The 12,659-nt window shown below is 46.5% G+C and overlaps 1 protein-coding gene across 1 annotated transcript in view; it reads right to left on the reverse strand.

The window, feature by feature from the left end:
* Positions 1-1,215: 1,215 nt before the first annotated feature.
* Positions 1,216-12,659, reverse strand: part of LOC118507901 (tyrosine-protein phosphatase vhp-1) — a 30,246-nt gene continuing 18,802 nt past the window's right edge. Inside the window, exon 4 of the mRNA XM_036047155.1 lies at positions 1,216-4,502. Within this exon, the coding sequence (XP_035903048.1) occupies positions 3,565-4,502 (938 nt within the window). The 3' untranslated portion in view covers positions 1,216-3,564. The remainder of the gene's footprint in view (positions 4,503-12,659) is intronic.

A 12,659-nucleotide genomic window follows, 5' to 3' on the forward strand; every position in this document is an offset into this window, starting at 1 on the left:
GAGACGGAGCGATGGCGCTACCGTAATCGACAACCGTAAAACCATAGGATTGCAGACGACGATGCTAGATCTTGGGCAGCATCGAGAACTCTTTTGCAACACGCCAACACTGCAAGCAAAGCAGTTGTTGTGACTGAAAAAAAATATAAGTATTAAGTAATTACTTTATGTTTGTTAGTGGGAACTTGTACAGATGAGATTCGATCAACGCCCTTTGGTGTATGAATGTGAAATTCGAAGCATGGAGCGGACATGAGACATTTCACCTAACGTTTTTACCAAAAGAATCTATTAAAGGGGCAATCAAAATTAACCCCCCCCCCCCCCCCCCCCCCCCTTTGTGACAAATTGCGAAGTATTAAAACAATCATCAGCATGTGTAGAGGCGTGCATGGCGTGATTTTCAAAAAAGGAAAATGCAATTTATTTATGTGCTTCATTGTGCTGTTCAACACTACACCTGCGAGTGTAATTCCTCATCATCGCTTTTCAACAATTTCCAAACCCGGCCCGGAGCAATATTTACCAGCATTCCCATCATTATCGATTGGACTGAAATTGCTGATAAGATATGAAGACATTTGTTTTCCCCTTGGGCCGGCCACAGCAACCTTTCGACGGTTGCTTATTGTGTTACACACTCCGATTGCTTTGTTCTGGCGGAGGACCCGGTGCGGTAAGTTACCGTGGGGCCCGGTAAGCATCAACCGTCGACCGGTGACTAAGCTTCGGGTTATCAGGCGGGCGACCACAGACACAAACACGCGCGCGCATTGCCTCAACCCGCGCGACGGTTAAAATCAAAAATTTGAACGTGATGAAGTGTTGCAAATCTTATCAACGACTATTGAAACGTCGCATAAAAGTTCCTGGTTTGCATCTTGTCGAAAGGGATAGATTAATGTTCACACTTTCCTTCACGAGTGCGAGAGCAAAGAACGAACTAATGAGCTGATAAACGAGCGGCAAACTATAGGCGCAGGTGTGTATGCTGCCATTCTTTTCATAGGCAAATAATTAGTTACCGTGTGCTGTACTTGATGATGGGCAATTCTTATATGGTCTGGATCTGCACAACTAAGGACCTCGAACGAAGGAAGTCCGCAAATAGAATCACGGCCAAAAGATGTGCAGTTTGGGTATATGGGAGAACGAAACGTGCCTTTTCTCAAGTTCACCCCATGACGAATCAAAAGCAAAACAACATTCATAGTCTTTTTTTGAGTTCTCAAATGACATGCTTCTTTTTCGCATTCCCAATTTATTTTCACTATATTCGTGTAGGTGTTGTATTGTGTGTTCTTTTTTTTTTCTCTCTCTCTCTCTCTCTCTCTCTCTCTCTTTCTTCTCGCCTTTCTCACTTACAATCGAGGGGTAATAATTAGATCAATAATAATATTAAAAATAGTAATAGCAGTAGTAATTACACAGTTCGTTACAGACTAACTTCCAGCTAATGTACGACCGTTCCCATCGTCCTCATCGTCGTCGTCGTAGTTTGTTTCAGGGGGGCCCTGTACATTTCTTACTGAACTCTTAACAAATAAGACTAGCATTTGGTTGTTTTCTTCTTCTTACTCTTCTTCGTCCTCTTCTAGGTATATGCGTCGGAACTTTGAAGACTAATTACTTTCCAACCCCTGGGTAGGCAGGAGACAAAACAAAGAAACAAAAAATCGCACCTTACCTGTATGACACACACATATGAACGTGCGCCTGGGTACATTATCTTTCCTTTTTCTTCCTGTTTTTTTGCAACATTACATTACAGCATGATCATCCCCCCTTTTTATGTCCTCGCACAAACACACGTAAACGAATTTGTATCTATCTACCTATCTCTTCGCCATGCTGGTTAATGTATTCCTGTTTTGCTTTTATTACAAACGGTCTGCTTCCTGCTCTTGTTTTAACTACCGATTATTGTTGTGCACAATCGGACCGATCCACAAAAGCACCTCACAAACACACACACAAACAGTTTATCTTATCGTGCTTTCCTTGTCGCCTCCAATCAAGTGGTTAGAAAGATAGGCTCCGGCAGCAAAAAAAAAACTGCCCACATCATCATCCTCAAGAGCCGTAGTCCAACGAACGTAAACGCTGGACAATATATCCCTTGTTCAATACCGAGTTTGATGGTGTACATCTACACTTGATTTACATTTACATCTTACAAGATCGGGGCTAGATAAACGCTGCACTCCTTTTACGATTCTCATGATGATCCTTACAGGGGGATATCACACAGGATCTCAGGTTAGCCAGCCGCTTGCTCACCCGTCTGTTGCTCGATCGTAGTGTGGTAATTTGAAATCGCTTTTGTTTTTTTTTTAATCTACTTTAAGGTACGCGAATTTATATTACAAAGTTCGTTTAACTACATTCGTGCGTGCGTGCGTATGCTCACATAAAATTGCTCTACACTCCTGCATCCTGCTATCTATATTGTCGGGTTTTGGGGGCCAGTCACTTAACGATACCTCTGGTTTCGTCCTCCTGGCATAATATTGTGTGCGATGATGACTTGTTGCTCTTCTTTAAATGCATCTGACACGGGGGAGTTGCTCTCTCTCTCTCTCTCTTTCTCTCTACGCTTGTGTTCAGCGGTTTGTTTTATCTTATTTATTCACACGTACGCACGTACGCACATTTTAGGACGCCTTGGCTGTGTGTTATCATTACTATTATCAATTCGCTAGCAATCCTCGAAAAACACTTTGTCCTGTGTGTGTCGGTGCTGGAAAACAGCATCTCGCAGCATAACACAGCGTCGCACACGTGATATGGCTTGTTTGGTTTTCGCAAAGCTCTGCCCAACTGAATCCCATTTTTTCAAACTCATTCCATCGAACGGATGAAATCTTTTTCTCCATCTACATTTGAAAGCAATCAATACACAACCGGATATGATCGTTTGATCGTTCGAAAATGTAAAGATCAAGAAAACCAGTCTAACAGCCGTGGAGGTGAAGAAGGAACTCAAACAAAGTGACGAAACCAAAAGCCACAAAAAGTTACAGCAATTAAAACAATCGAAAAAAAATATAGCACTTAAAAAGTGGGACTGATTCCATCTACCTAACTAGAAACGTACGTAACGGAGGGATGATTGTTACTTAAATCAACGGTAGTAGAAGAATTGATCGTTTTTCGGGAAAGACACTATTTACAAAACAAAGGAAAGAATAAAGCAACAACACGGCTCTTCCCTAAGTGCAGTGGGCGCGATATAACGGGTAGAGGGAGGAAGGGGATGGAGGGGAAGGAGAGGTTGGAACAGAAATCCGTTCCATTACTGTTTATCACACGCATAGTTTTTGTTTAGCTCCCTAGTTAGCTCTCGTTATGTTTAAAGCATCTGTTTTAGAGCAAGCGTACACAAGCTAATCCCGGGCTGGACCCTGTTGCGCTGTATTTACACGGTACACATGACGAGGAACGGTGATCGGTGACACTGTGGCACTACTCCAGCAGAGACACTATATCCGTCCCGTCCTTCGTCAGGGCACACCGATCCTATCTCTTGCGTTTTTTGGACGCTCTGTGTCCTTTCCGAACCCATCAGGAGCCGTTTGCATTGCGATGATCGTCTAGCGAGTGGCAGGCTGCGGTTGATGGGCTGATCGCTGTCGTAGCTGCTCCCCCTATCGTGGGGGTGGTTGTGGCCAGACTCGATGGCCGGTGGGGTGGTGGTCCGCTGAAGGACTGTGCTTTCCGCACACCGATCGGTACTCCCATGGTCGGTGATATGGCAAGTGTGGGCGATGGCGTTGATGATAGCGAGGACGATGAGCAGCAGGACGACGAGGAGGACGACGCGGAAGACGAGCAGGACGCGGAGAGGGGCGATGGGGACGAGGGCGGTGACGTCGGTGTCGTCGGTAGCTTCAGTGTTAACCGTGGCGGCAAGAAGCGGCCACCATTGAATCCGCTGCGATAGCCCGCCGACGAGAAGGACGTCGACGACGACGACGACGATGAGCTGGACGACGCGGACGAGGATGAGCTGGCCACGCTACAGCCACTGTCCCGGTTGTTGTTGTTGTTGTTGTTTTTGCAATCTTCATCGGCATCCCCATCCATCGTTGCGTCCCGCTCGTCGAACATGGTCGCGTCTTGGGTGGTAGCTGCGGCGGCTGCCGCACAGCGCAACTGACGGCGTGTGGCCACCATCTCCTCCTCGTTCAGCGGGTTGTACTTGCTGCAGTTGTCGATGAGAAAGAACGGTGGCTGGCTGGTCGGTGGGGCAGCCATCGTGGGCGAGGCCGGTGGCGCTTCCAGCTTGCCGTCCTTTATAAGGTTCTGCTCCAGCTCGAGCAACTGGCCCATGAAGTTGAGGTTGGGCGAAATGATGGGGCGGGCCAGCTTTACCAGCTGGTACGCTTCGATCAGCGACAGGCCTTTGTAGCGCATGACGTACGCGATCGCGATCGTGGCACTGCGGCTAATGCCGGCCTGACAGTGCAGCAGTACGGTCGAACCCTTTTTCCGTGCTTCCTCTGTAACAAGAAAAAAAGAAAAAATCCATTAGTGAAAGCCGGAAGGAAGCATTAGCTCAGTAGAAGGCATCGAGATGAAAGTCAGTTGTTGTTCGTGATATTAAGCTCGCTCTAAACAACCGAAAGGATAGCATCCGCACCTTCATTCATAAAAAAACTCGGACTCTATTGGCCAAGGGGCGAATACCCATTTTGAGCGGATTTATTCCATAATCCCGTGCTTTCTTAGGAGACTAGTAGCTCCCTAACTAACTCCTATTGGAACAATGTGCGGTGAAAGTGTTCCTAGCTCGTTGCCGCCATTCTAGTTTATTTATCCTCCTCAAGGTCCCCTGAGGCTACCCTAAAAGTCCCTGTTTGTTTGGTTTTGTGATGTAAAATGAATTTGAAGAGATGTAAGATGTGAATGTTCAAAGGATCAACGTGGTTCGCTCGATGCAGCGCGTAATAGATGCAACCCCCGGAACGCATTTACACCCTCCCAGTTTCTCTCTGTCGTTCTACACGCCCCAGCTGGTCGGGACCAGGATGTCGTTTTTCGCCTCCCTTTAGGGAATCATCCACGATCGAAGGCCTGTGCGTTGGGTGAAAGTATGACTCATACTGGCTGGCTGCAAATGCTGGCACGGTCGTGGTTTCGAAGGGTGCGTCGTGCATGATACCTTCCTTCCGCTTTTCTCGGGGAAGTAAAGTCGCTATTTCACGCACGACCGCACATAGGAAAGCCACAGGGCCAGCTTATGTAGCAGCAGCAGCAGCAGCAGCAGTTGTTAAACCATGATCTAGAGAACGCAACACAAGAAACGTAGTCGGCCTAGTCCTTTCCATTTCGTCGGCACTTATTTCGTGGTTAGAATTTTTAAAACCTAAAAACACCCCCGAAAGCGTGCACGTAGTGGCTTCTCCTTCATCACAAAACAACAAACAGAAGTATTGCTTGTCAGGGCCGTTCGGTTCGGCAAAGAAGCATAACGACGTCGACAGTGGCGGCGTGTCACTTTTTGGAACGGAAGCGAACCGTCTGTAAACCGGGCTTCCGGTCCAGCGTTTAGAAAAGTGACAAGTTTTGTCAATGCTTCATTCAAACTAAAATTACACTAACACAAAAAGGCGCACATAGAATCTTGAGCCGAACCTCAATTGAAATGCAATTGTTTGGTGGCCCATTTTTTGGGGTGTGTTTGGTCGTTTCTTCCTTGTTTTTTTTTTTGTTTTCGGTTTAGTTTCTAGCGCTATAGCACACTTGACTGGTTACAAATAATGAACCGATTTGGCGGTCCGTGTACGAGCGATGACTCAAGCGTGGTGCTACGCCGATGATGATGGTCGTTTCGGCCGGAAGGTGCCCAAAACAAGCAGGAATGTGAGACGAGGGCGACGACAGAGTGCAGGCATTGTACTGTACCCATCAAAAACACAAGCCGATCGTACCACTTTTTCCGTTAAATAAAAATGCTGTTAATATGGCCACTTTTGACACTTCATGCTGGTCGGTCGACTGGCCCTGCCGTTCCCGAGTAGAGTAACCTCAACAACAGCAGCGTCCCAGAGCAAATGTTTGGTAGCACGGGTTTATTTCGGGAATGAGTGAGTCATAGCAGCGCGAGTTGAGTGTGCGTTCTTGGTTTGGCTTGCCACGCGTGCATAATAAAATGCGCCTTGCCAACGAATCGAGGGAAAAGCAGGGGCCCTAGCAGGGGAAACAGAGCTCTAGGGGAGATGTTTAAAATCTTTAACCCACGCAGAACGCGTGAAATGGACGTTGTATTTCGATGTGAAAATTGCTATTTGACTGTTTTGTTGCAAAACGTTCGTTTCTTCTTCCGCTTCCATTCCAACGTCCGAGGTGGTACCGAGCGTGTGCAACATCTCCTTTACTACATGCAAGCTGGATGCTGTGCTGCAGCAGTGCACCGTCAAAATAACGCGTATACAACACACTAACTACACTCGGTGGTGGTGCCCGTTAATCAATCACTTCCGGATGACGTATCAAATTAAAAAGGGAACGTAATAAACATCCATGAAACTGTTGAAAACTCCGGGAATATTCCACCATTCCTTCCCTGTACCCTACTCTCGCGTTTGCTGCGGTGTATCCTGCTGTGGCCAACAAACCATTATCCAAATTAGAGCACTTTTTTAATCATGTCACGGACAGCGATGTGCAGGCTGGCTCACGATCCCATGACAAAAGGATTTATCCCTTCTATTTCATGCGATTCCTTTCGGTTCCTTTGAAAGACGAATGCGTTGTAAATGTCTTAAATTGCAGATTGAGGTGGAACGGAACTACAGCCAAAGTGTGCAGGAACCTATCCTCAACCGTTGTTTGGTGGCTTAGAGATGGATGAATTAAAAACGAATCAGAGCATTCGGGGTTCCTATCAAACAGTCTGCTGACATTTGATCCTTTACATCCCCTTGGTGCCGACGACAGAAAGGAAGCAGACATTGGGAGATGGAGGAAATCAATGCTTTTTAATCTACCAAGCGAACGACGTAGCGTATCCATGACATAAATAAGGACCTATTTTTTTCTGGTCGGTAGTATGATATCCTTCAAATATTTTGGTAACTCAAGATGGTATGAGCACTTAAAAAACAACGCCACATCCTGCACACCTCGCGGGATGCGTGTGAGTCATCCAGTCCAGCATCCCTGCTCTTCGGTGAGTCCTTGCGTCTCTTCAAGATTCCCGGGGAACAACTGCGCACAGTGCGGTGATGATTCATGTTTTGTCTAGCGCCAGGACCTACCGCTGAGAGCACGATAATCATGATGGTCGATGGCTGCAAATGAAAGCAGCAGATGATTTCCAGCAGCGCCATCCAGCAGCGCTACTTGTACGAACACAAACAATGCTTCAAAAGTATAGCCCCGTACTTGTGCACATTGTCTTACATTGATGAGAACAAAGGAAGAGGATAGAGAGAGAGAGAGAGAGAGCGAGTGAGAGAGCATAAAACAAAAACACAAGAATTAGTAACCAATTAATCATCGCCGATGATCTTTGCCATCGATCTTGTGTAATGCGCATCCGATTCTGACATCATCCGACGCGGATTCCAAACGGCGGATCGAATTTCTTTCAAAAATCATGATCCATTCCCCTGCGAGCGGATGACATCAGAGACGACACTCACCGTGTGCGGTGTTGTTGTGTGAATGATGATCGCTCGTGAAGTGTCCTTATTTGTGCCATGAGGTAACAAGCAGTCTCTCTCTCTGTCGTCCAGAGGAAAGATTCGTTCTTTGAGGTCGTATAGAAAGCCTGAGACCTTGCATTGTCCTCGAAACGTCTTGGAACATCGCGTCGCGTGAAAAGTGGATGAACACACATCTTTTGGAATGACTCATACGCATCGGAAAGAGTGATTGCCTTATCCTTTTAGGTTTTATGTTTTATATTTTTTAACCGCGTTAAAAAAGTTATCGCGTCGATAATAAAATATGGAACATCATGAATCCATCATTTTTTCGCTTTGATTGTTCTTCAAATTAGGAATCAATATTAATCATTCAACCAAAGGACGAATAAACTTAAACAGAACACCCTGTATTGATTATACAAAAAGACTAACCCAACCAATATACCGAGTATAATCTTTACACTCTTCGGTGCCGATGGGAAAACTTCACGGTTTTCCCACAACACAAACACCAAACAGCTTCTGCTCTTCTGGGTGTCGATTGACTGTGTTTACTTTTCCTCCGGAACTCCAGCACACGATCGTTCTACGGAGCAAAACAAAAACTGCTGACAATAAGCATCACAACCGGTGCTGTTGGGTTTTATCCCATTCAAAAATTGCTACCTCTTGATTCATGGTTTATGCGCGTACCATCAACAGACAGACACACGCGCGTATCGCACCACGCTTGAACCATTGAGTCGTGCAACGGGATGTAAGCGAGTGACGGATGTTTCCCGGCTAGCGTTTTGAATGAAGAACCCCCACCCATTTACCCGCGCGGAAGCTGATCCGCGGTTGTTAATTAGAATCATTTTGCGCTTCGCTCCCGCACGATCTCACCCTAACCCATCTTCTCTAGTGCTTAGTGGGGACTAACCGTTGAGTAAACCGTTCAGCGTGTGCACTTTGCTGAATGCTGTATGCTGTTTGCACTTTGAACGATGGTACTATCTCCACATCCCACTGGCAACAAGTTTATTGACAGGTCACGGGTCGACACATGATTCATTCGAACGTGGGTTTGAAAGTTTCCATTTATTCTACACCACCACCTCTGGATGCTCGAAAGCGCATCGACAACCAACCATTCTCTGGCAGCAGCTTTCCCCCATTTTTGCATTTAGAACTGGTATTGTTGGCTTATTTGTGTTATACGTTAAAGGAGATTTGCCCAATGAGCATCAAGCAAAGGCAGAAACAACAAGTCCGACAATTTCATGCGGGTTCACGAAAGGAGCACGAATTGAGTCCTGTGCCGCAGGGACAATTGTAATAAAATGCATTCCTCAAATACTTACACTCAACAAACACATCCATGCGAAACTGTGGACGCAGGGACGACCGTGTGCATGACAATAGTTTTTCTCTATATTAGCAGCAGATGTGGAAGTGGCCAAGCACACACACACACACACACACACACACACACACACTGCATATTAACAGCATGCTTCATTGCGGGGATTGCACAAATGTTCTGAAGAACAATCGACAAAAGAAGGGTGTTTCTAAGGTGATTTTTGAACTGAAGAGACGGGGGAAGATTCAAAGCAGCCAGGCCTTATCAGGCAACGTTTTCGCACTCAACAAAAAAAGTGGAGAGAGGGCCCGGGTGATGATAGTTGCTGCTACATCCATTTGTATCCCACCCAGCAGAAGCAAGCTGTCCATGATATGGACGAAGATCATTAATCTTCTGCCAGTGAAGGGGCAATTTGGCAAAAGGGACGACACGAAACTATTACTCTCGACTGTGCTTATGTTTTGGCACCGAAACGGTCTAATTCAATAAGGACGATTTGCTTCGCCACTGTCCATCCATTCCATACGGGGCGCAATTTAACGCCTCTCCCGGCGGTCCAGCCCAACGCCCGAGCCTGGCGGGAAATCGTTGGCAGGATTTTTATTGCATTAATTTAATCCGTGTGAAAAGAAGGAAGTAGCGCTGCTTTCATCCCTATTCTTAGACTGATTGATTTTACACTTAATATTTCCACAAACATTGTGCTTCCGATGTGCGGTGAGAGTTTCCAGGTGCAGAATGGGGGCTTTCGCTTGGCACCACGCGAGTAGGTTTCCCCATGGGGTAACCTCGCGAGGTCGCACCGTACTCGCTGGAATGTGGAAGCTGTTCGTCAACTTTCAAGCCTCGCCATCGTGGCCGAAAGCAAGCCAGCAAAAGCCATCGAAACACTGTACGTATTGGTGAAATCACATCTTTTGCTAAACCACTACAGAGGGAAGTTACAGCTAAACCGACTGGCGGCGCAACTCGATCCGATGAGGTCTCTCCAGAGCAAGTAGTTGAAGCACCACGAACGAACGGGTGGTGGTGGTTTTGTTGTTGTATGTCGACCACCAAACCGGTTGTGGTTGTGTGTGGTGCAATGGCTGGTTGGCTTGGAGAGTTGGAGTTTGCTTGGAGCGTCATGTACGGCCTTTGCCATGACGTCACGCCATTAGACAAAGGTCATTCGGGGAGATTGCTATTTGGTTTCGTGCAAGAAAACGCGCAAGATGAGTCACACGCCGATTCGTTGGTCAAAACGTGACAATAGGAGATGTTGAGAATTAGAAGGGAGTTTATTCGCAACAGGCGCTTCAGGCCACATTGATCACTCTTGAGATACTTTGGCAGAGTTGAGGGCTTGATGGAGGTTTGTCCATCAAGATTACTTTTCTGTGCCGATTTACTTCAGGGAACAGTTTTGTCTTTTTTGCTCAGAACCGCAGCTCTGCTGATTATTTCGTAAAATCCGTAAAATCCATACTGGTAATGTTGCCAGCAGTAACAGCGGGTCGCATATGCATGCGAAACTTCGCTTCAACCGACAGCCGTATTATCGGAAAACGTACTGTAATTGAAAACATTGGTAACAGACGGTTCACGAGGGGTGTTTATAGCTTTCCGGTTCCATTTCCCGATGCTATCCACCCTCAGTGCTCAGTTTCTCGAGCACAGCCCCAGATTGGTCTTTTGCACCCGCAAAAGCAAAGAAGGGTGCTAACATCTGCAGTTGATGGGCGGCATACGCATGGCAATTGGCAGAGGTTTATGCTGGCAACAGTAACACAGTCTCAAGTACAAGATGGGTCTCAACGTTTCCTTTACTTGCGGCTAGATGCTGTACAGAAAAGAATGGAGCGAGAATGAGCAAGTACTAGCCAGATGCTGCCACTCTACATCTGCTGGTTGTAAACAACAAACCTTGACAACCGAAAAAGTTATTTGAAAAACGTTATAATCGGATTGCTATTTCTAGACCAGATTTCTCCTCTGACAAACACTCACTCAGTAGAGAAGTCGTAGCAGTATTCTCCAAAAGCATCGCAGGACTTCCGCCAGCAAATGAGATCACTGTCTCGGTACAATTCAATCAAGCACAATCCCTCATGTTGTGAAACAAAAACTTACCCCCTTTTCTCATCTTCAGTGTCTAATTAACAATTCACTTTTTGCGTCCCGAAATGATTGACACGGAAGTGCATGCTAAGCCACCCTTCCCATTTCAGCATCCTTTCATTTTGCGTGAGTTTTTTGTGTTTTTTGCTCTGTCGAACCCTCCCCGGGCATGTTTCTAGCATAGCAGCAGACCGTCCGCCGTTATTCATTCAACCTGAACCCAAAAACATCAACCATCATCAAAACCGCATCAAACAAATCGCATGAAAACAATTCCATTTCCCCCCGCGCATGGACGTCGCCGTCGTCATGGTATTAAACGAACCCGATTAGCAGTAAAAGGGAAAGAAACCCGGAAGTTCAATCCTCCCTCGTCCATTAAAAATACAGCACAATGTAACGGCCAGAACGCAAGAAATGAGTCATCGCAGTGACCAATCGTACGTTGTTGGGATGCTTTTGCCAGCATCCCTAGTTCTTGTGTTAGGTAGCGTTTTCCGGTTTAGGAGACAGTTCCGTTGCGGCCGTTGACATTTGGCACCAGTCGAAGCGTCGGGTGCGGACTTGAGCCAGGCCTTTGAATTAAGTCCATTTTTTATGTTGTTTCATATCCATTCCGTTGCGGTGGGGTCGAAATATTAGAAGTAGAGCGAAGTTTGGTACTAAATGATGCTGCGTTTGGGCGGGGATACGGTTGGAAGCTTCCATTCCTTACAGTCTGGTCAGAGCGTTAATGGGACACGTGCACAGAACCACACAGCAGAGTGTTAATGATTGTCGATAATAGTAGCTGCTGCTTGTGCGCGATAATAGTAGAACGCACAAGGGCAACTTTATTCAAAAGGACCAATTCTACTACACATATTTAGACTATATCTGAAGGAAACAGGGAGACAGTGACATAGCACCATGCTGAGCAGAGCTGGGCCAGGAAAACAGGAACAGGAAGAGATCTCGCTGCGTGTTGTCTCCCGCAGGCGTTAATGGGCAAACAATGATGATAAATCCGAATGCTAGAGGCGCCAACAAGCAATGACGTGCGCATCAAATGCACAACTCAACACGACCCCTCCATTGACGCCACTAGCAGCCAAGTGATCGGCACACTGTGAAGCTCTTCGAGGACATCTGTGCACATGGCTTCGTGCGAAAGATCCTTCCGCGATAACCAACAGTGTTGGAGCGGGTGCCCCATGTTTGGACATCACTCAAAAATAAACCCATCGAATGTGATGACGTTTAGAAAGCGGACAGACACTCACACGGGTACTACTGCGCCATTCCTGCGCCTTCATGTTGATGATGACTCGTCGTCAAACAAATGAATAGCGCGAAGTTTGCTTTCTGATGTGTGCGCGGTTTTCTTGTGAGCCCTACTTGACTATCATCACTTACAACACCCAGGTTACCCTGGACAGTCTTTGAATTTACTGTTGCGCACCCAAAACACGGGAACATTTACTGTTTCCGGGCCGAACGGGCGTTATCTTCGCTGCTCGTGTGTTGACACTCCGGTGCAAGGTGAAATGCGATGAGCAACGATAAAGGATTCATTA

This window comes from Anopheles stephensi, chromosome 2 (assembly GCF_013141755.1).
Source record: "Anopheles stephensi strain Indian chromosome 2, UCI_ANSTEP_V1.0, whole genome shotgun sequence".
Lineage (NCBI taxonomy): Eukaryota > Metazoa > Arthropoda > Insecta > Diptera > Culicidae > Anopheles > Anopheles stephensi.